This window comes from Spermophilus citellus (assembly GCF_964194105.1).
Source record: "Spermophilus citellus genome assembly, chromosome: 6".
In the NCBI taxonomy this organism is placed as follows: domain Eukaryota; kingdom Metazoa; phylum Chordata; class Mammalia; order Rodentia; family Sciuridae; genus Spermophilus; species Spermophilus citellus.
This window is the reverse complement of record NC_138187.1, coordinates 129,607,131-129,630,989: the sequence shown is the minus strand read 5'-3', so window position 1 is coordinate 129,630,989 and position 23,859 is coordinate 129,607,131. Positions and strand designations below refer to the sequence as shown.

At 47.4% G+C, this 23,859-nt stretch overlaps 1 protein-coding gene across 5 annotated transcripts in view; it reads left to right on the top strand.

Moving 5' to 3' along the window:
- Window positions 1-18,973, top strand: part of SRGAP2 (SLIT-ROBO Rho GTPase activating protein 2) — a 249,968-nt gene extending 230,995 nt beyond the window's left edge. For 3 of the 5 annotated variants that reach the window (XM_081299355.1, XM_081299354.1, XM_081299356.1), the window contains 6 exons: window positions 1,606-1,830; window positions 5,668-5,747; window positions 7,816-7,996; window positions 9,521-9,667; window positions 13,283-13,607; window positions 15,714-18,973. In XM_081299355.1, coding sequence (XP_081155481.1) covers window positions 1,606-1,830; window positions 5,668-5,747; window positions 7,816-7,996; window positions 9,521-9,667; window positions 13,283-13,607; window positions 15,714-16,097 — 1,342 coding nt within the window. In that variant the 3' untranslated portion in view covers window positions 16,098-18,973. The other 2 variants (XM_081299357.1, XM_081299358.1) reach the window with 2 other exon arrangements.
- Window positions 18,974-23,859: the final 4,886 nt, after the last annotated feature.

Below are 23,859 nucleotides of genomic sequence, written 5' to 3'. Positions count from 1 at the left end.
AGAGCACTTGCCTTATATGAGCAAGGGCCCTGGGTTCAATTCTCAGTACCACACACATACACACAAGGAAGGACTCCTGTGAAACAATCCAGTTTGGGGGTTTTGTTTGTTTGTTGGTACTAGGAATTGAACCTAGAGTGCTGTACTAAGCTACATCCCTATCCCTCCCCTTTTTAAAAATTTATTTTTTTGAGATAGGGTTTCACTAAGTTATCCAGGCTGACCTTGAACTTACAATCCTCTTTCCATAGCCTCCCAAGCTGGGACTGCAGACATGCGCCACCCCTTCTGGCTATCCACTGAGATTTATAACCCCCATCGCTGGCCTCTCTTTCATTTGACTCTAGGCCCTTGAGAACAGTGGCTCTCAACTCTTTCTTCCTGTGACAGTTGTTCACATCCATTGTGCCATATCTTAGGTCCTGCAGTGACCCTCATATCAGAATCATGTTACCAAAACACTGTCAGATCACACAAAAGAGACAAGAGGCACATATCAGAATCTCAAGAAGAGAGAACCATTGGGTTAGAGGGAAACCAGCTTTGTAATGTGAGTCTGGATGTGGGACACATTAGAAATAAACTCTGCCCCGTTCAGAAGGACAGCTGCTGAGACAAACTCAGCCGAGTCTTAGGCCTGCAGCTCAGCATCAGAGGGCTCTGGTTTCTTAGGATCTGTCAGAATCAGATGCTGGGAACTTCCTGCTCAGGATCATAAGGGAAAAACTCTGCTCCTGAGTAGAGCTCATACTTCAGGCTTGAGGGTAGGAGATTCCAGCCCTCTGGGCCTGGACAGCAAGGAACACTGGAGACTCACCAGGTGTAACGGCTGATTGAAGGCCTTTAGGTCCTTGGCCAAGGTTGGAAGTGTGGCTGGAGCTGCTGTTGTATGAGAAGGGGGTGTTCCCAGAAAAAATAAATACCCAGTAATGAAGCCTGAGCAGATTTGAACAGCGTGCTGACTTTTTCCAGAATAAGACATGAATGTAATAGTATAAGAGGATGTTATGAAAATGAAAAACAATTGCATTAGCTGTTCTAGAAAGAAATTTAATGTCTTGAGGGAATACAAAAGCTAATCAGTTGGCTGCTTGTTTTTAACAAGTTTAGAGGCTTGAATAAAAATCCCTAATAACGTGATCATTTTGCTATATAATAAGGGTGCACAGCATACAATGCCTGTGTCTCCTGACCATATCATTACCAGGGAAAGCGTAAGTTCCCCATCTGATCTGGCAGCTTAGCGGGTTGGTCTGTGGGAGCCATATTCAGATCTGCAGAGTGACTTGTTCTCAATGCAGGGTGGATAAGGACAAGGGTAGGAGTAAGGGTGGAGTGGTAAGGAACATTTGAATGGTGAGCTAGAGAGAAAGGAAGGTCAGACTTCCAAGTAGGAGCCTCCATCTTACCTCTCTTTTGCTCCTAATGACCATCTGGTGGTCACCCTCTTCTCCAGCTGACTTTCTAGAAGGCCCCTGGTGCCCAGAAAGGCAGGTGTTCATTTGTGGACCCTCTGCCTTTGCTCTTGGCAGTGCCTCTGTGGTTGTGTTTTCTGGGCGTTCATGCGAGAGCTCTCCAGCTTGCCTCCTTCCCCTTGTCCTCCAGTTTATCACAGTTCAGTGAAGAGAACATGATGGACCCCTACAACCTCGCCATCTGCTTCGGGCCCTCGCTGATGTCAGTGCCAGAGGGCCACGACCAGGTGTCCTGCCAAGCCCACGTGAATGAGCTGATCAAAACCATCATCATCCAACATGAGAACATCTTCCCAAACCCCAGGGAGCTGGAGGGCCCTGTCTACAGCAGAGGAGGAAGCATGGAGGATTACTGGTAGGGGGCTTAGGGCTGGATGAGGGTGGGAGTCACTGATGCAATTGACATGGGGGCCAGATGGTCAAGTAAAAGGACAAGGAAACCCCCAGGTCCTCACTCCTAGGCTTTTCAGGCTGCTAAGGTCTGGGGATGTTTCCGGCAGTCCCCTCACCTCAGCCTCACCTATGGAGTAAGTGCCACTTCATGCCAGCTCCCTTTTTTATGAGTTCAGAGTAGTAAGGACCATTCTGAAAGATAATGACAACAAATTTAATAGTAATATTGTGTATCAAACTTCTGCTCATTAGTCCATAATATCCCTCAGATTTCTGCCCTATGCTATGTATCATGAGGCAGACAGTCCTGAGCCCAAGGAATCCCTTTCTTATTGAGAAAAGTTTAGATGTGAGGCATGATTTCCTGACTGTGCCTTTGTAAGATGACGCTTTAGAATGAGTTCAGAAACTTTTGAAGAGAAAGAAGAGTAAGCTTCACTTTCAGCAGGTTGGGCAAAGTCCTACCCTGAAGCAGGATTAAATTCTGTAGGGCAAGGTTTTTTTATGACCTAGCATGAGAACAGAAATCTAAAAGAAATCCCTAGGGTACATTTTTGCTAGACCCCTCCATTAGAAAAATAATGAATCATTTCCAAAAAATGGAGTCATATTTCTATGTTAAAAATGAAGCCACTGCAACCGAGAGAGGCCAGTGACAGTGTATTTCAGGCTACTCTGATGATGGGGATTTAACCCTGATCTCTTTTCTCACAGTGACCATTCATTACCCATGTAGCTTCCCCTCCCCACCCATGATACCATTTCAGTGTTATTTTCCATCAAAGACAACTGTCTCTCTCTTTTAATCCCTAACATCCCTTACCTCCCTCTCCTCCCTCTCCCTTTTCCACCTAAATAATGTTTCAGCCTGAGCTGAAAGCACAAGCCAACCCCAATCGGATTCCGTCTGAATGCAACATCTGGAACCAATTCACCAGCCCCATTGCTATTGACTGAGGTAGGGAGGAAAAGGGAGGCTCTTTACTTAATTAGAAGCCAATTGGTCCACACTTCTCCCTGAACCCCACAAGACAGACTCCTGCTCAAGCAGTAAAGAAATTGATAATCTGTGCCTCTGTGAACATCCTAATGCAATGACATCCCTGAGTCCACTCCTCTCTGCTATACTGCAGATTCCAGGTCTGGGTCTGAGCTGGAGGACCCTCAGACGGCCCACTGACAGATAATTTGTGGTGACTAGGGAGGGTGGTCTGTTCAGGTCTCAGGCTCTGGCTGGTGAGCTCCAGGAAGCTGTCCTTATGCATATAACTTGAAAACTTGATTTTCCCCTTTGTATATAAGTAGTGAAAAGCTGTGGGTGGTGTGTTTCAGTTCTTGCTTTACCTGCCTTTGAAAATCAGGCAGAACATTTGCCCTCACTTCTCAAATATCAGACTACTTGGGCTGGGGGTGTAGCTCAGTGGTGGAATGCTTGCCTAGCATATGTGAAGCCCTGAGTTCAACCTCCAGCTCCGCAAATACCTGGGGAACAGAACCCCCACTTCCCCTCAGTCCCCAACCAGGGCAGCAAACAGAGCCTAAAGGGTGTTCTCCTAAGTAGGCACCTTCCTCCAGTTTTCTTCTCAGCCTCTTCTGTTTGGTCTGTCATTCATTAACAGTCTCTAGAAACACCATAATATTAGTCAGGGACATTACCTGACATCATAACCCAAATGGGAAGCCTCAGACCAATGGCAGCAAGGAGCAGGATTCTGGGACCATCGGGCCATGAGCCTCACACCCATGTGGAAGTTCCCAGCCTCTCCTCTTTCTTCTTTGAGAAGAGAAAGAAGTGCAGCAAAGTGAGCTGAGATGATAAAGAGGTGAGCCCCAAGAACCCTAAAGAATGGCCAGGAGATCAGGACCACAAGGGAGAAGGCACCAGCCACTTGCCTCCCACTGCTGTGGACATGAGGAGCAAACCTATTTAAATGTACTTCCCATTCTGAAACTGGAACCTGGTTCTCTAGGACTGCCTGCTAGCACATGATGGGGTCCTTCTGGGGACCTCCAGTATTGAGAAGGGTGGGGATCAGGGGTATTGTTAGGGGTGATGGATCAAATGAGAGAAGCATGGAATTTTATGGCTGGAAGAGAACTTTAAAAGCATCATCTTGCCTTTAAACAATCCAGAGATTTTCAAAGTGCATCCAGGTCTCATGGGACTGGTTAGAAATGCGGATTCTCACCAGATGGATGGAGTGATGCATGCTTATAATGCCAGCCATTTCGGAAGCCTGAGAATCACAAGTTCAAGTCCAGCCTGGACAACTTAGAAAGACCCTGTCTCAAATAAAAAATAGAAATGGCTGGGATGTAGCTCAGTGGTAGAGCACTCCAACTCAATTGCAGACAAAAAAAAAAAAAAAAAGGAAAGAGAGAAAAATGCAAAGTCTCCAGCTTCAACTAGACCTGGTGATGCAAAAACTCTGAGGATGAGACAGCTCTTTTTTAACAAGCCTTCCAAGGCTCCCTGAAATTCAAGAACTGTGACCTTAGTGAATGACCATGTAAATGAACCTCCATCCTGGGGAAAGGTTTGCCTTTGCCTGTGTGCCCCTGCCTCCCCCACCACAGTCACCACCCAGGGTTTCCAAGATGTCACCAAACTCATCAGAAGGTTTTGAAGTACAAAAAAGGGTGAGGAATTTGTGCCTCTATTTTTTGACAGAGAGGAATCCTTACTGATATTCTCCCAGAATGTCCTGTGGAATTGATAAACCTCCTTGGAACTGACTTATTCCATCAGGGGTGTCCTGAATTGGTCACCTAAAGTTTTTGAGGAACTTCCCGGGACCATAGAACCTGTGCCCACAGGAAGAGAGTGTCCGCAGAGCCAGAGGTAGAGACTGTGTGGCCAGGCTGTGAGGTTGGGTCTTCTATAGTGCCTAGAAAGGCTCTCTGATTACCTCCTACTGCTGGAGGAGGAAACCTCAGACACTAATAGGGTTTTCTCTACTTTTCAAGAAATAAGATCTTCCATCGGCTCTGAAGTCCCTGAACCGGGAGATCAGGAGTAAAGTTACTATCTCACTGGCCATTCCCAATTCTCTACCCTGCATGGTGAATTTTTTTCAAGATCTTGACCTGACTTTCATCCTCTGTCATCTTTCAGAATTTAATCCACAGCAGATTCTTCTTCCCCGTTCTTGTTTTCCACCCACGCCTATGACTCACTTTCTCACCACTACACAGGCTAATCCACAAAGCAACCTAGGGACATCAAGCAGAAGGAGAAAGAAGGAAAAGTAGTGCTACATACCCTTCTATGCCAAATGCTTCACTAGATTATATCATTGACTCCTCACCCAACTCTGAGGTAGACAGATCATTTTTCTTCAGTGTATGGATGAGGCGACTATGATTTAAAGAGATTAAGTACTTGTCCAGGGTCACACTGCTATCAAGCGTCAGATGATTTTTGGATCCAGATATATCTGATGATAAAGTCCAGTACTCCCTTCCACCAGGCTCCCTCCTTGAAAACCAGAAACAAATTCATGTGGAGAAACAACTCCTTAAGAAGTTGAGTAGTTTTGCATTTTCTAGAGAATTTATTTGATAACTTCAAAAGAGTTTCCATTTGTCTGGAGATAGTCTACATCCGAAATAATCTCAAGTGGTTTTTGTAGCAGGAGCTGGAGCAGGGAACCTCTAGGGGTATATATTTCATCCTGGGCATTTGTCTGCTGTGTATATTTGGAGCATATGACCCCTTTGCTCTAAGGAGGCTGTATTAAGGGAATGAGAACTTTGAAAGCAGATGCTGACATCCCAGTTACTGTCCCTTCTGTTGCAGTGATAGCCCTCATGGAGAGACTACCTCGGCTGAAGACTCAACCCAGGATGTGACCGCAGAACACCACACAAGTGATGACGGTACGGGGCCCGGCTTCCTGGTCAGTGGGGCTACTAGGGGTAAAGCAGGGAGTGGTTATGTGTCCTGTGCCCCTGATGAACTTTCCTGCCCAGCAGTTTCCTGGCTGCTTTCCTGTCTCTCCTATCTCCCTTCCTTAGAGGGACATCCTCAAATAGAATGGTCTCTGTATTTGAGCACAAGTGAGAAACTAGACTTTTTTGTAGCCCTTCATTCTTCTTGCCCTGCCTCCCAACTCCTTGTCTAGCCCAGTCCTATTCCCTTATCATAGCCCAGACTCCTGCCAAGTAGTTGGAGACCAAAGTGAAAGCTCATTTGAAAAACAGCAAGCCTAGGGGATAGAGAAGCTAGATGCCAGGAGCCAAGGGGAGCGAGCCAGAGGGGAGAGGGAGTGAGGAGAAACCACACGCTTGCAGCCGGCCCACTGGAAAAACTGACCCTGTCCACAGCACAGACAGGAGAGCGCTTAGCAGCCCGGTGGGTGCACATCCAAGAGTGGAATGCTCAGCTGTCAGCCGCCAGCCCTTGGCTATGCCCGTGATTTATTAGGGCCTGTTCAGCCAGCACATTTTCCCTGCTTCCAACAGTTCCATACCTCCATTTCTGGATCAGTTGGGCTCTGGGAGTCTCAGCAGCTGACAAGGGGCCTCAGAATTTTCTGGGCACAAGGATGAAATGGCAGAGTCTGCAGAGCTTTGCTTGTTCTCTACCTTGCTGGGAATTCTGCAATTCTGGGCCAGCTTTCAAAGGAGAAGAAAATTAGAGCTGCTTATTTATACCCTGATGTGAGGAGAAGTAGTGTGGTCATTTGCCATGTTCTGAAGGGAATGGGTGAACTAGGGATTTACCACTGGGCTCCAGCTACCTCGAGCCTGCACTGTTGGAGGCTCAAGAGATACTGTCACTTGATCCTCATGAAACAGACAGGACCACAGTTTTTTAGTTGAGAGATGGAGGCCAGAGGGGTCAAGTGACATACTGAGACTTTGGAGAACTGAGATTGGGATGCCTAGATGGGCCTTCTCTGCTCAGCCTGCTGTGGTGAAATCTCTAGTCCTCCTAACCCCAGCAGACTCCCTAGCCAGAGCTCATCCAAGCATGCTTGTTTTGAATCAGCCTTTGTCTCTACTACCCAGAGTATCTGACTCTCACATGCTAGGTTTCTACTATCTAATCTCTACCTGCAGCCTAGAACAAGTAAAGATAATGATAACATTGACTAACGTACTCATACACAGTGCTAAGCATCGCTCTGAGCATTTATACAAATTGTACTTCATTGGCCCCTCTCAACAAATTCACAAAAAAGGCACTATTAGCCCATTTCACAGATAAGGAGTCAGAAGCCCCACACAAAAGTAGAAACCCATTGCATTCATAAATAAACCCCTTTTAATTTTTTGAATTACTTTCACATGCATTTTTTACAAAACACATTTCCATGTTCTGCTCCTCAGAAAGTTGATTGGTTAAGTATTTTCTCTTTATAAAGACTAAAAACTCATGTTCTACTGGGGATGATAGATAACATAAATAAATTACTTAAAATGTAGTATAATTATTGGAGTGATTATATAATCAAACGATAAATAAGTCTTTAAAATGTAGTACAAGTTTGTGGGGGGGGTTGTTTGTTTTTGTAGGAGGGATTGAACCCAGAGTCTCTTAACCACTATGCCAGGTCCCCAGTCCTTTTTTATTTTTTATTCAGAGACAGGGTCTCACTGAGTTGCTTAGGGCCTCAGACTCTGGGATTACAGCTGTGTGCCACCACACCCCACCAGTGCAAGTTTGATGACCTGAATCATCATAAAGAAGAATCAACGTAAAGGGTTATGTTTACACCATAGAAGTTGCCAGAGAAAGCAGAGCCTTAATGTGTTTCATCAGGCAGAGACAAGGGGATTCCGGGTGGAAGAGACAGACCATGTGCATGGGAGTCACATGCTTCGTATATCACCCCGGGTTATCTCCCACCACAGAGCTGGTCCAGCTCATTGGGCTTTTCCACCAGTTTCCTGAATCTGTAGGTCCCAACAATATGTGTTTCCTTCTTTTCTGCCCTCTCAGAGTGTGAGCCCATCGAGGCCATTGCCAAGTTTGACTACGTGGGCCGGACAGCCCGAGAACTGTCCTTCAAGAAGGGGGCATCCCTGCTGCTTTACCAGCGGGCTTCTGATGACTGGTGGGAAGGCCGGCACAATGGCATCGACGGACTCATCCCCCATCAGTACATTGTTGTCCAAGACACGTACGTCGGGCCCTGGCATCTTTGGGGTGGTCCCAGGCAGCACTGTGGGAGTGAGATGTCAATTCCAGAGCCATGGGAGTATGAGGGAGACCACCCCAAGGGAAACCAATGCAGTTCCAAGGTTTACAGCTCCTTGAAAGGGGTCTCCCCCCAACTCCATGGAGAATTTTTTAAATCTCTCCACTTTTTGTTTCCTTTTTAAGTCACCCCCTGATCCATTTGGTTTAGAGACCTGCCAGCCATTGTTCATCCGCATTTATACCTGATGAGTGATAATGTGGACTTTTTATTTGTCCACCTACATTTCCTTTTTTGGAAAGATTAGGATGGGAAAACATTTTCACTTCTCTGTCCTTCTTTGAAGGAAATATGTGCACTCCATCTGCTAAGCTATTGGTGGCACTTTTTTACCTGTAAATGAAAATAATGAGTTACTTTCTAGGAAAAATGTGGCTTAACCAGCTTTGTGGAAGTGACCTAATTCACTTAACCTGGATGAGGTTGACTTGGGGAAAGATGGGGCATACAGGGAAAAGGATGTCAGGAAACCATGGTTGCTCATTGGATCAACGTATCCAGTGAGGTCCCAGAGAGATCTCCTTGGATGGGCTATTCCCACTCTTTGAAGCAGTGTCTCCTGAGCAGGAAATAATATCCCCTGTGGCCCACCCACACCTGCCTCCCTGTCCCTTGCCCTGCCTCCGCCCCCATTCATTTCCCCCAGAAACAGTGTCACTGTTTTTAGTCCTTCCCTTAATATTATTTTTTAAAGGTTGATATCCTGAGTGAGTCTGCACCCTCCCAGCCTCTCCCTGGCTCGTTCTGCGGGGAAATCCTCCCTCTGTTGATAACATCGCAAACCTGGTGGCGATCTTTGCGTGGACAGGACCCTCCCAAATTTAGCATTATGACTTCACTACAGGATGGAGAGAAGACGAATTGTGGGGGAGAAGGGGCTTTCTTTGTCATCAGTAGCCAGAGGGGCCGGGAGAGCAGTGGAGAGACCTGGGACCGGCTTGGACGCTCTAAGCGAGGCTAGATGTGCTGCGACAAAAGTGTGGCCCTGTGGCCATGTCCTGCCTCAACGCCGGCATCTCCAGAGCCACCGCAGAGCTGACTGTCCTTACCCGGCAGTGCTCGAGACCTCAGCAGATAAACCACAACCTGGACTTCTGCCTCCTTCAGGAGGTGGCCCCCAGCACGGCCACCCCAGGAAAGCAGCATGGGGTAGAAGGCAGATGCCTCGAAGCCAGGTGTCCCCTAGCCAAGCTCTCCTGAGGAGCTGAGGATCCCACGAACTCAGCGGATTATTTATTTTTATTTAAACAACCTGACCCTCCCTCCGAAGGCCTTTAGGTCTTCTCGCCTGTGCTCACAGAGCTCGCCCCGCTAGGTGTCGCTGCTGCCTCAGAGCCGTGTGGGGTCGCGTGTGTGTGTCCGGGGGGCCATCTTGCCGATTTAACACTGCTTTTTGTGTTGTTGTTGTTTTCCCTCTTCCCTGCCTGCCTGCCCCTTCTCCCCCAGCGAGGACGGTGTCGTGGAGAGGTCCAGCCCCAAGTCTGAAATTGAGGTCATTTCTGAGCCACCTGAAGAAAAGGTGACAGCCAGAGCGGGGGCCAGCTGTCCCAGTGGGGGTCATGTAGCCGATATTTACCTTGCAAACATCAACAAGTAAGCTCTGCTTTTCATTTTCTGCTCCCCTGTACAACGCGCACCACCCAGCCTCACCCCTGACCTCACCCCTCCATTCCCGCAATGCGCGCAGGGCTCCCAGCTCCCAGGCATAATGCTTTGCATGTGTTCATTGCTGCTGCAAGGCGACAGGCCTATGGAGACTTGCACAGGCCTGGGGACAGGCCAGGTCTTCAGCTAGCTGCCCTCATGCTGTGGAAGGGTGTTCTACTATGTGTTCCCTCAGTGTCTGTCCACCCAGGCCTTCCTGGTATATGGCTAAAACTTTGGCCAAAACTTTGGTCACTATATGCAACTTCGTTTTCTACTATTTCTTAGAGGTGCCTTCTCTTTTCCAATTCTTACTCAAATAATAGTGTGCCATGTCTTTCTTCACCCTTGTTTGTCTGAAGATTCAAAGTCTTGTGTGTCTTCTGCCTGGCTAATGTTATGCCAGGTGGACTTATTTAGATTTCACGTGTCTTGTTTCTCCCCATGTCCTGCATTCACTCCTTTGGAGGAGAGAGGAGCACTGTGCCCCCAGGAAAGCTTTGTTCTGAGCTCTTTATTCATTGTGTGACCCCTAGTGCCCTTTTCTTCTGCCCTTTCACACCAAGAGAAATAATGTTCCTTCTCCCCCCCCCCCCCCCCCCCGTTGCTTCAGCCCTGTGTATTAGCATCCCTAGCAATCCCCTTGCAGATGCCCACCTCTGTCCAGCAGGCTCTTACCTCTGACCCCCAGCTTTCATTGTGCCATTAGCAACATCCTGGAGTTTTAACTCCACCCACTCCCAAGCTGGCTGTCTAGAGGGATTCCACGCCCCCGCCTGGCCTGCGTGCTGCTGCCTCCCCGGGAGGCATTCAGGTTATTGGAGAACTAATCTCATCTCAAGGGGCCAGACAACAAGTCCCAAAGCCTACAGACCTCTTTCCGCCAGACCCTGAAACTTGGCCCAGAGCCAGCAGGATGACAAGCCCCAGGGCGCTCCTGATGAATATGGATTGGAGATGATGTACAGTTTTTATTCCCCTCTGGCTTTGGAGGAATGAAATGATTTGCACTTTGAAAACCTGTTAACGTAGCCTCTGGACACTGAGACTGGAAGGAGAATAAAAGATGCTTGTTGTTTTTAAACTACACCAGGTTACCAGATCTCTTGGCTTTCTTCCAACCAGACGGTAGCAGGGGGAGTGGTTGGGACACGTGGCTCTTTTCCATCTCTTTCACCCTCAAGTTCATAAAGTAGTTTATTCAGCTCACTTACTCTGTGTAGTTATAATTTAATTCAGGCCAGTAAAAATTGAGGATTTTATACTTCCCTCCAGCATACTGCCATTCTGGGAGGGCAACTAGTAAAAAATAACTGTGAGCTAATCACATTTTTCTCCTTATTTACAAGTCTATGTTAATTATAAGCCTATACTCATAAGGTTGTAAGCTTATTATTAAGCCAGAAAGCAAGGCAGGGTTGGTGGAGGTAGTCAGATATTTAGTTAGGTACTTTAAAAAAAATTTTTTTTTGGCAGTACCAGGGATTAAACCCAGGACCTCTCACATTCTGGTCAAGTGCTTTACCACCGACTACATCCACAGACCTAGGTACATATTTTTAAGACATCACATTATATTTGATGCCACTTGTACAAAAGAATTATAGAGAGGGATGACAGAAACAGTCTAAGAGGAACATCTGGTAGAAAGTCAAAGTGGTTCCCTTGAACTCCTTACTTAGTAATATCAGAATCTCATGATGAAGTTCTTAGAGGACAAGCCTCTGTCACCATGGCCTTCCCAGGCCTACCCAGACACCAGCCAGTCAGTTGGTGTCTGAGGATCAGCCCCCAGCATGGCTGGCCCTTAGGAATTAGTCTGTGCCTCCTCGCCCCATCACTCCTTCCAAGCTCCTTCCATTCCTTGAGTGCCCTGGGTTCTCTCTCCCCCTCCGCCTTCACATCTGCTGACCACTCTCACCAGGTCAGCTCCTCCTCTCCCTTCAAGACTCATGCCAAAGATTTGCCTCATGGGGGAAGCCCTTGTGACACCCCTGATTTCCCCAGGGCTGAGTTAGATGCCCTTGGTCTGTACCCCAAAAGTGCTTAACTGGTTCCACACTGAGCTCTCTGGAACCAACAACTCTTGTCTTCCTCATCTTTATGTCCCCAGGGCCTGACTGGGGACACAGTGTGCTGCAGTCACTCCCGTAAATCTGCCTGTTCAGCAGATTTAAGCTTGTGAGTCAGCCATCCTTGAATGGAAAGAGAAAATCAGAAAGGAGTTACTAGGGTGTGGCATTTTGATTTAACTGCGCACATTTATTAAGCATCAGCTATTGTGCTGAGCAGAAGTACTGGCTATTCAGAGCCAAATCAGACATGGCCCCCAGTGTCAGAGCCACCGTCTAGCAAGATAAAGATTGTATGGAGCTATAGCTAAAAAGCAGAGCTGTGGATGCTCTGAGGAGCAGGGGAAGGAGAGAGCCATTATTTCTATAGTTGGAGTTAGTGATGTCAGAGAAAAAATTTTGCAGAGGTGGGCTCATTTCAGAAGAGCTTTCTAAGAGTCTGAGAATATCCTTTTTCCACTTGAGAACGGCTGACTCATGAGGTTAGAAATGCCGAGCAGGCAGATATTACATAGAACGGCTGCGATGTACCAGGTCTCTGGCTAGGCTTCAGGTCCACAAAGATGAGGGAAACCTCAGCAATGAACACAACCAGGACTGGCTTATAGCACCAGCCCTGCCTCATAGACTCTCTTCTCTGCAGAGTCCTGCCTTGCCTCCTTCCACCCCAGTCTCCCTTAATAGATTCAAAATCAGAGCTGCCCAGCTGCTCTCTGAACCAGCAGCTTCATGGCTTCTTAGATTAGGTCCTTTAAAATCCGATTCCAAGACAAAATGAAAATATTTAGTATCAGGCAACACCCATAGAAGATTCTGCCAAGTCATTTCATTCAAGAGCTTTAGTGGTGTGAAACAGATTGGCCCAGAGTGAGGGTTCAGCCCAGCACTGGGTGACATAGGAGTCATGTGGATATCTTTCCACCCAAAAAAAATGCACACACTGGGCCCTGAGTCTGCAACATTGAAGCCGGTTGAAACATCTGTCCCATGTCTGCAGAATAAGCACCAGCAGCCTCTTGCCTCAGCCCAAAATGATTACAGTTTTGCTGTAGTTGGACCAAGAAACAAGCTAAAATTTGGAAGTGTTAACTCTCCTCTTCCCAGCTATTGCCCACTTCCTTGGTGATGGTGAGACATTTCCTACCTGGGGCATTAGGTTTCTGTTCAAAGCAGGTAATGGAGTGGGTCTTTCCATGATTCTTTCTCCCATCAAAAATATTCCCTTAATCAGAAGTTTTTTTCTGACAGCACCTTTCAGAACTCAAAGCCCAAACCTCCAAGTAAGTATCCATTTCTCCTTTGCCCAGGTGGGGGTGGCAGGGTACAGACACTTTGGAGAAGGGCAAAGAAGGCGGAACTGAGAAGAAAGGGGGCTCTGTGTGCCTCTCCTTCCAGAAGTCCCTTGATGCCAACATCTGCCCCCCTCACCCATCCTATCTTCCTTGGAGCCAGGGCTCCCTGATCACCCTGCCCTTTCTGTTTGTGATTGAAGGCAAAGGAAGCGTCCAGAATCTGGGAGCATCCGGAAAACATTTCGGAGTGACAGCCATGGGCTGAGCAGTTCCCTGACTGACTCCTCCTCCCCGGGGGTGGGGGCTAGCTGCCGCCCGTCCTCCCAGCCCATCATGAGCCAGAGTCTCCCCAAGGAAGGGCCAGATAAGTGTTCCATCAGTGGGCACGGGAGCCTCAATTCCATCAGTCGCCACTCATCCCTGAAAAATCGGTTAGACAGTCCACAGATCCGGAAGACTGCCACAGCAGGAAGGTCAAAAAGCTTCAATAACCATCGGCCCATGGACCCTGAGGTCATTGCACAGGTAAGTGCTGGCTCCTGGACAAGTGGTTAGCATGAGTCCACACCTGTCACTACTACTTGGGCAGTCCATGTTAATTATGACAGGACCTGAGACAGAATGATGCTTTGTGCCTGCTATTCAGGGACTCTTGGACATGTGGACCTCATAAGACCATTTGCCCAGCAATTGTCTGTCCCTCTCTGCCCAGCAAGAACTTGAAGTTAAGAGCAAAAAATTCTGGTTTCTTTTTCATAACCTATTTGCAAGCCTACTCATTTTAAAATGAGTGAGAGTGTTTTGATAGAGCATTCAGCCCAATTTATGGGTCTTAAGACCCTGGTAGACTTTCATGAAGCCACCTGAGGGTTCAGGCTCAGGAACAGTTCTGGCTCTATTTGTGTATCTCTGCCCATTCCCCTTATTCCATTTCCTCAAACTGATCTGATATGTAGTCAGTAGATGATTGGTCCACAACCTGATTCTGGTCTTAAATACTCAGAAATATTCTGACACTGGAAGCTCAAGTACTAGAAAGGTTTCCAGCCACAGGCTCCAAATGCAGGGGGACCTGAACTCCCTGATTGTAGGGTCTTCATTCACGTCTGTACCACACTGATGACTCTCTGTTTTCCATGAAATATTAGAGATCCAACCCCATCTCTAAAAATCCGACTACCCGGGCCACTCCAGCCAGTTCTTTCAGACGTCTCTCCCAACTATATAATTTTCATTAGACCAGGTAGGAACTAAGGGCTCATTGTTGCCTTCTGTGTCTCAACTGGGTTGAGATGCTCCTCACCCATCCTCCAGGGGCAATAGCGGCTGGTTGTGGTCTCTATTGATTTTGTTGGTGCTCTGCTTAAGGAACTGTACTGGTTAGCCCAGTGTTGAGCTCTGGGCCTGAGATGTCTTGCTTTGCTGGCCTTCTGTTCTGTGCCTGTGTGCCTCCTGTAGGCAGGCTGCCTTGCCCCATGGGACTCCTCCCCGGTCCTTCCTTTTCCAGACATTAATAGGAATGTCAGAAAAGCTGCACAGTGGGAAAGACTCTAGTTGCAGAGTGAGACCGAGGTGTGAGAGCATTTAGAAGATTTGAGAGAGCTGAGGATGTGGCTCAATGGTGGAGCGCTTGCCTAGCACGTGTGAGGTCCTGGGTTCAAACCCCAGTACTGGAAAAAAAAAAAGTTTGAGAGTGTCATAGGGATAAGTGAAACTGAATCACAGTCAAGAGAAAACATGGAAACATGGATCACTCCATAGGATAAAGAAATTTTAATAGGGGACTTTGCTTGGAACATCCAATCTTTCATGAGTTTCATCCCAAGAAGGAGCCCTAGTGGTGGTTTGGGTGCCAGACACAAGTTTGTGGGGAGGGTGGTGGGGAGTTAGGAGGTCTTCCTGGGAGGCAGCTGGCTTACATAAAAAGGTTCTTTGGTTCTTTAATCCTGGGCTAGGACTGCTATTTCCTAAGATCTGGAGTGTTCCATTGATTTGCAGGTGATTCACCTATGTGGGCTTTGGCTCCCCCTCCTGGCTACTCTTTGGTTCCCCTTTCATGGTGGTGGGTAGAAGGAAATGGTTTCAGTTTGGACACCCATGATTGAAGGGTGGGGGTTGTCCTGATTAATCTAGGCTTTGGGACTCTACCCTGCCCCAGAGGAAGAAGGACTAATCCTCTTAACCTTTGGCGTTGAAGTTCAAGAAAATAAAGATCATACTTCATCTCTACCCCTCTTTAAAAATTATTTACTATGTACACTTTCAAACATACACAAAAGTAGGGAGGATTGGATAATAAATCTCTGTGTGCTTACAACCCAACTCCTGGCCACTCTTAGTTCATCCACCCCCAGGATTATATATATTTTATGCATAAAAGCCAAGAACTCTAGTTAAAAATCAGCTCCACCACTCTTTCTACAAGGAAAAAAAAATTCATGACAATAAAAATCTCTCTGTCTCCCTTTTCCTACATTCTGAGCATTCATACGTTCAAGGAGTTTGGCCAAATCAAATAATCTAGACATTTTATAGTTGGTTTCTTCGTGACTTGGCCTATCCAGTTGAAATAGGGTCCTTGGGGCCTTGTCCCTTCATTTGTCTCACCTCCTACTTTTTCCTGGTTTGCAGGATATTGAGGCAACAATGAACTCTGCCTTGAATGAGCTGCGGGAGCTGGAGAGGCAGAGCAGCGTCAAGCACACTCCTGATGTGGTCCTGGACACCTTGGAGCCCCTCAAAACCTCCCCAGTGGTGGCCCCCACATCAGAGCCCTCCAGCCCCCTGCACACCCAGCTCCTCAAGGACCCTGAGCCTGCCTTCCAGCGCAGCGCCAGTACTGCTGGGGACATCGCCTGCGCCTTTCGGCCTGTCAAGTCTGTCAAGATGGCTGCCCCAGTCAAACCACCAGCCACGCGGCCCAAGCCCACCGTCTTCCCCAAAACAAATGCCACTAGCCCTGGTGTCAACTCATCAGCTTCCCCACAGTCCACTGACAAGTCTTGTACTGTCTGAGGGGTATAATTTAATTGTTCTAGACAAGGGGACTATAGGGACTGACTGTTATTAAAATCTTCCTATTTAACTAGCTTGGGGACTTCAGTTGAAAAATTAGATTCTAAGTTGTTCTTGCAGGAATTAGCCTCCCCATCTCCCAAAACCTTGAGAATGAAGCCCTTGTTACCGCCTTTCCCTTCCCTTCCCATCGCCCTCTGCTTACCCCAGTCGTCGTAATCCAGCCAGCTGCAGTTCGTACCATTCTTAGGTTAGCCGGAGACAGATTTTTTCATTATCAGGTCACTGTGAAGTCTGGCAAGGCAAGTCATGAGGACATGAACTCCATCTCAGTTCCCTTGGACCACAGGGGATGCCTTGACCAGGTGGTTGGCCCCGGCCTCCAGCTTTCAGTGGCATCTTATTTTGGGTACTGATTATTAAGAAGCATATATAGTCCATTCTTCATTTTACACACACACACACACACACACACACACACACACACACACACAGAGGTTTTTCTGGTCTCTGGCACGTGTTGCTTCTCCCTCCTGGTCAGTCTCTTTGTAAGTTATTATATGGCAGTTCATATAAGAGCCACCAGGGGTCTCTGTTTCCGTTACAAACTTTGTTCTGTCTGGGCCAGAGAACTTAGCATTTGAAATCTCTCCAAATTTAGCAGGATGGGACAATTCTGTAATCTGTATTGGGGTGGGGACTTTCTGTCTTCTTTCTATTGCTGTGAGTTGGTCACTGGTGTTTGCTTTTGCTCTCCTCCATCCTGTAGAAGTACATCCCAATCTTATTAAGGAGCTTTTAAAAGTTTTTTCTGAATGTATAGTCTTTTCTCGGGGTTCCTGTCATTGTCTCTGATGGGACCATTTTCCATTTAAGACATTTTCCTATATAAGACAGTTTTATAGCTGGTTCCTTTTAGAGTAAAGAGTCTTAAAGTTTTATTGTGTTTATGGCAGGTTTGAAAAAGGTAAGAAATGGGTCCTTCTTCCACTTTTTTCAGGCACTTAAAACATAAAATTCATTATTCTATTTAAAAATTAGGTTCCACTTTGCTAATCCAGAAATTTTTCCCAAATGTAAACTTATTTTACATTTACCGCTTGGTTTGGTTATTTTATAAGGTCTCTCTCCAGGGACCAACAGGGGCATGTAGAGCCCTAGTTAGATTAAGAGAGACCCTGCCCCTTAAGACCAGTTTTCATTTATTTAAACAGGATAAGTAAGGAAACTTTTGACTTCACAGAGTCTTCCCAAGGCCAGAATCTAAAGAAAATTAAAAATCAGATGCTGCATCTTTTGGCCTTTTCCTGGTTCCCCTCCAAAATGTAAAACCGATACCCTTATTTGCTCTAAACCTGGTGCATGTGGTCTTGGTTCCTCTAGCGTCACACTGCCCCAGCAATACCAGGACTGGGGACATCCATTTCGCAGGCTTGTAAGTCGCAGCTATTTAAAGCTAAAACTCATTCCTCCTCTTTGTTTTCTAGCTTGAAAACCCCACTTTTATGTTAGCCTTATGATTTTCTGTAGTCCAGGAGAGATGGTGGGTTACCATTCAGTAGTAAAATCAGAGTGTTCTTGTCTTTGACCTAGAAGAGATCCTTTTTGGACCAACATGTGCGTTGGTAGTTGGATCTATGGAAAGTGGTAGGTGTTTCTCATCCTATTGAAGGGAAAGGAGAGCCTGGGGGCAGGGTGGGGGGCATTAATGAGAAGGATAACCTGTGACCCCAGAGAACTCTAGAACCCCTTCAGGAAAGCGTGTCAGCCTGTAAGAAGCAACCCACAGTCTTTTAGATTTCAGTCTTTTTTGCTCTTTAGTGGCCTGTTCTTGTCTTGACTTCAACTTCACAGGTTCTAAGTCAAGGGGGCTTTCACACCTAAGGATCTACTTTCTTACTGGAAATAAAGATCCACCCTTCACTTGACATTCCTTTTAATCCAACTGAACAAAATTGGTTCTCATACTCGCTCTTTCCCCCTCTCTCCAAAACCCTCCCTTCTAAGAAAGTAAAAGCAAAGCTTTCTTAATGACAGCATTTGGGGCCTGTTCTGTTGCTCTTGCCTTATTTCTCTTTCAACCCTGTACATGAATTGTGTTTGCCATCCCCTTGGTCAGTGTCCATCTGCTGATTTGCATCATGAACTGAACAGTGTGAGTGGTCACCTACTAAACCCAACTCTGGGAGCCGAGCTGTCTTCCCCATCTCTGGTGCTCCTGACACCTGCGAGATGGTCCTGTCAAGAGGACTAGGAACCGTTAGGAGGAGAGTCCTTCTCGGCAGAGCTTACTGCAGTCAACTGGAATTGAGGTTGCACACTGTGATTTTACACCGAAAAGCCAAAAGGAGCTGGTCACCCAAGGCCTGGGGAGACCAGTCGTCCTCAGATCCACTTGCCGAAACCAGCATGATGCTTCAAAGAGCCCCGCTCTGCCCCTTGTGGCATGGATCCTTTTCCTGGTGTGGACTTTGAAGGGTCAGTCTTTGAGGAAAGGGGTGGGGGCGGCCACCAGCATCCCAATTTGGAAAATAGAGGAGTTTGCAGCCAGCAGCCTGTAAACTGGAAACACTGGTCTCAGCCAACCTCCTCAGGGCGCCCTGGTTTCTCCCCAAGGAGGTGAGGAGCAGTGACACCAGCGCCAGGAGGAACAGACCACTGGAAGGGCTGGTGTCCATGGACTTCACGTTCAGAAGAGAAGTTAGATCTTCCAGGGAATCGCAATGTTGTGGCGTCTGACTTGTATGTCATGTTTGTGTAAAATGGTATATTCTTTAAAATAGTGTTGATAACTGGAATATTGTATGTATGCTTGGAGATGCTTTGTGTGAACCTAAGACTGTCACTCAACAGATGTTGGATTGGGGAAAATCCAAAGCACAACTTCAAAATAAAATACATTTTTAGGTTTCGATGCTGCAGTTCATATCCCCTTCCCCACTCCCTGCAATTTCTGTGTCAGGAATACAGCGACCCCGAAAGAATTGTGATTTGTTCATGCAAACAGCCTGCCAGGCAACAGGAGGGATGAGGTGACCTTAGATCCAGCCACCTTCTCTCCCCCACCAAGGCATAGCAGCATTACATTTAGAATGTGGATTTTCTCCCCCCAGCATTTCCATTTAGCCTAGGTGTGGAACTTAAGAGATTTGTAAACCATTGGACAGTCTGTTGCCATGAGAACCGTTTCCTTCCTCCACCTTCCCTGTTATCAGTGAGGACTGTTCTCATTTCTATCTTTAGTCAGAATCCCCCACTTGGAGGAACGAGGCCTAAGACGCTGGTTGGAAATTTTGCCAGCTAAGGGAAGCCAGAGGTTCTTTTTCTGCCACAACCAGAGCCCTGAGTCCTTCTGCCATTGGCCCATCCCTGCATCTGGGGGAAGGGCTAACATATCTGACTGCTGGTGGGGTGGAGGATACCAGGCCTGCTTTCTCTCCTATAGATTTGGATTTAACAAAGTCAAAGGGAAAAGTTATTCAAAGGTAACAATTTAATGCTTCCTGGCCATGAGATGAACAGTTTGAGTCTACCATGCACTCCTGCCTGGGTGTGCTGCCAAAGGCCCAAAGCAACTGATTGTAGACTGGCTCCCTGGAGGCTTCACTTCTGCAGGAAGGGTATTTTTGGTGTTTTTGTTTGTTTTGGTGATAGTGGGATTGAACTCAAGGGTGCTTTACTTCTGAGCCACATCCCCACCCTTTTTATTTCTTATTTAGAGGCAGGGTCTCACTGAGTTGCTTAGGGCCTCACTAAGCTACTGAAGCTGGCTTTGAACTTGCCATCCTCCAGCCTCAGCCTCCCCAGCTGCTGGGATTACAGGTGTGAGCCACCCTGCCCAGCACCTTCATGGTCTTCTAGGGATTTAATCACTGCCATCTGCTAGTTGTACTTCTTGTATTCAGCTCTGTCATGCCCTTCCAACCTGATGCCTCTCCCACTTCCCCACTTAAATGGAATAGCTACATCTTGAGATTCTCTTGCTGGGCGCTTGGCCTTGGGAAGGTCAAAGCTGAGGCTGCTCCACCACCCTGTGATATGAATGAGTCCCCCCTCCCAGCATAGGTGGATGGAGGTAGAGTGGGAGTAGGGGACTGGAGCACCTGTGTAGTTAGGAGATGGAGCAGTTCTTAGGCTATGAGCGGAGGACCAAAGAGACTTTAGAGAGTCCTAAGGTAAAGGCTGTGCTTTGGATCCTCTTCTATATATTCTGACAGAAACTTGATGGAAGTGGGGGAGGGGCACTGAACAATCTGAAAAATAATCCCATTTCACCTAGATTTAAACCAGAAAAGGAGACCAGGTGGGTATTAGTTTAGGAAACAGTATCAAAAGATTATCTAATCTAAACCATGCACGGTGGCACATGCCTGTAATCCCAGAGACTCAGGAGGCTAAGGCAGGATTGGGAGTTCAAAGTCATCCTCAGAAATTTTAGTGAGGCCCTAAACAACTCAGTAAGACACTGTCTCTAATAAAATATTAAAAAGGGCTGGGAAGGTGGCTCATTGGTTAAGTGTCCCTGGGTTCAACCCCCAGTACCAAAAAAAAAAAAAAGAATAGGTAATCTAAATGTTTATTTAGTTATAGGAAGTTTCCTTTTACCCAGAAATTAACCCTGTCAGACTACATATGACAAAGACTCAATAACTAGCCAACTGACAAACTTTAAGCCTCAGCCTTCTACAAGCACCGCCATATAGTATTGCCTAGGAAAAACAGGACCGGAGCTAGAGAGGAAAAATGTGTTAATACATGATAAGCAAAAGAAGCAACATGACAAGATAACATGAGTGCCGGGGTGGGTCAAGAAGACCATTGTGGCAGGAAGGGAGTGTTGTTAGGAAACCAAGAATTCTGCCTGGGCTGGCAAGACTGAGGTGACTTGTACACATCGGTGTGGAACTCTCAGACTCTTGGCTATGTGGATCTGGAGTTTGGGGGAGAGATCCTACCTGAAAACAAATTTAGGAGCTACTACCTTATAGATGTATTCAAACTCTTGAGAGTCCCTGGAAGAATCTGTAAATGAGAAGGTCCCAACAATTAGAAATCCAGCAGGGGGGAAGGACCAAAAGAGACAGAAGAAGCAAGGCATGGGGAAGTAGGTGGTTGGGAGAACACTTATCGCAGAAACAAGAGAAAGCGGTGTAGACCAGGAGAGAGGGACCAACTTGAGTGCCAGTGGGGTAAAGTGAGACTGGCATAGAAGGTAGTGACCTGGACAAGAGTATTTTAGTAGAGGAGAAATGAATCTAGGTGGCGTGGATTGAGCAACAATGAGAGGGGAAGGGAGTTGGGAAATCTCAGCAGCTCAGCAAATGGGAAGCATCAAGATTGTTGAGAGGACCAGGTTTTTGTCCCCCAGATGGACAGAGCTGAGGCAGTTCTGCTTTAAGAGCAGGACACAGCAGGACAGGAAGAAGGAGTTTGATGGAGAGAGGGGTGGGTTATAGGGACTAGGTGGAGGGGTGGCTGGGCCTGTCTCTTGGGAGGGAAGGTAGGTGTGGGTACAGACACAGGCAGTGTGGATGTGGGGTGAGGAAGTTTTTATTGCTGCTTTTATTTCAGGGAAGTTGAAAGCAAGGTCTTTGGCTGAGAATGTGGCAGGGAATGGTGCAGAGGAGACTTGAAGAGTCAAGAAAATGAGGAAGAAGGATGATGCAGGATGGCTCAGGGGCCAGAATTCTCCCACAGCCCCTTCCCCACAGCCTAGGGGCACCAGGTCTGTCTTCAGTGTCTGTCCCTCCTTCTGCAACAAAGCTTCTGGCCAGAGTTGACTCCTGGAGATGGCAGGGAGCAGGGCTCTGAGGCTTTGTTACACCTGCCCCTACAGGACTCCCCTTCCACATACTGCCCTGGTTCTTCCCCTCCCCTTTAAGGCACTACGCAGGTAAGTCTGCTGGGAAAAACTGGTGTGGGCCACGAACTGACAGGAAAAAAAAAATCTATTTTTTTCTTTATTTTGGTGGTTTTGGTGTTTAGGGCCTAGCCTCAAGCACACTAAGCACAGACACTACCACTAAGACCCCAGACCCTATTTTTTTTAAAGGATGGGGTCTGTCTGTATTGCCCAGGCTAGCCCTGAACTCCTGGGCTCCAGTGGTCCTCCCTGTTTGGCCTCCCAAGTAGCTGGGCCTACAGGCACACACCACCAAGCCCAAAACAAGTTAATTTCTATTCAGAGCCTACCAGGTCCCAGGCACTTCATCTCATTATGCTTCACACCAACTCTTTGAAAAAGGTTGAGTGACTTGCTCAAAGTCATTGTCTCTTGCAAGGGAAGGCAGAGCCAGATGTCAGCCTCTGGGCTGATGTGGCTAGCTCCCGCCCTTCCCTCCACACCACTGCTTTGCAGAAGGTACATATGAGATTCCTTCTGCCCCCAGAGCTGCCATCAAGAAACTCACCCCCACCCTGCTAGCCCTTCCTGTCTATGGTCCTTGGGCTACCTTTGAATTGCCACTTCTATTTCTATGATTCCTCAGAGCTACTTGGGAAATGCAGTGAGGCCTCTTAGACTTCTCAGTCTTCTCTCCGGGAGGCCTGCATGTTCCAGCACCTCCCCAGACAAAATAGCAGCCACGCTGCCCAGCCAGGGCTCATTCCTTCATCTTGTCCACACAGAGCATGTGTCCCCAAAGGGATGCCCCATGAAGCTTGATCTGCCTCTAGCCCGGATCCACCTCCCCCCTTCTTTTCACAGTGCCTGAACAAGTAACCAGGCACACTCTGCCCATCATTCTGTGCCTCTGCACAGTCCTTTCTGCCTCAAACTTCTTACCTCCAACTCCACCTTCTTTAACTCCCCTCTTTCCAAAGTCGGGTCAAGCAAACCTTCTTGACTGGCCAGCCCTTCTTGACTCCCTGCTGTCCCTCATCTAAGGGCCACCAGATCACCATCTGCTGAAGTATATATGTTAGCACATATAAAGCACTCCCAGACCCCTCGGAGGACACCTAATTCTCCCCTTTGCATCCTGAGCACATAGTGTCTGCTTTACAGTGGTGCTTTACGGTTGCAATTGAAGCTGCTAGAGACACTGAAAGAGACTGGGCTTGCTAGAGAGAGGAAAGTAAGAGCGCTGATTCATCAGGGGAAAATGTGTAGCATTTAGCTTATAAAGCAATCTTCAGTGGCCTAAAACAAGTTTGATTTCTCACTAAAGCTAAAGGTCCCCTGTTGGCCGGCAGGGGGCGCTGTGCTTGAGAAAGTAACCAGGGACTAGACTACCACGTTTAATAGAATCTCCTTGCTGGAGGATACGAGCTCTAGGGGGTCTTGCGGCAGCAACTAAATGCTTTGATTGGGATGTCACCTGCTTCTCTTCTTCCCCAGTCACAGAGCCAAGGAAGTTCAATTTTCCCATATGTCCAGCAGGAATACAGGGTGGAGCACTTGGCTCTCAGGAGCATTCCTCCTGGCCCTGCTATGAAAACCCACAGCTGCCTTGTTATCAAGTAAATCATGTTATCAAGTAGATTGATCTGAGCAGGAGGCAGTTTGCTCTTGCTCCTGAGCTGGTGTCACTGTGGTAGGGGTGTGGCTGGCAGAGGAAACCACCAGGTGTGGCCATGGGAAAGTCCCTCCAACATTCTATAGAAACATGGAATTTCCTGGTTTTAACCATTTCTTATTCAACTGCTATCTCAGAGCTGATCAGAGCAGCACAGACCTCTCGAGCTTCCCAGGACATTTGATTCTAGGGTACTGGGTCTTGTCTGGGAAGCTGGCATACCTGCATTTCAGCCCAGCAGTCTG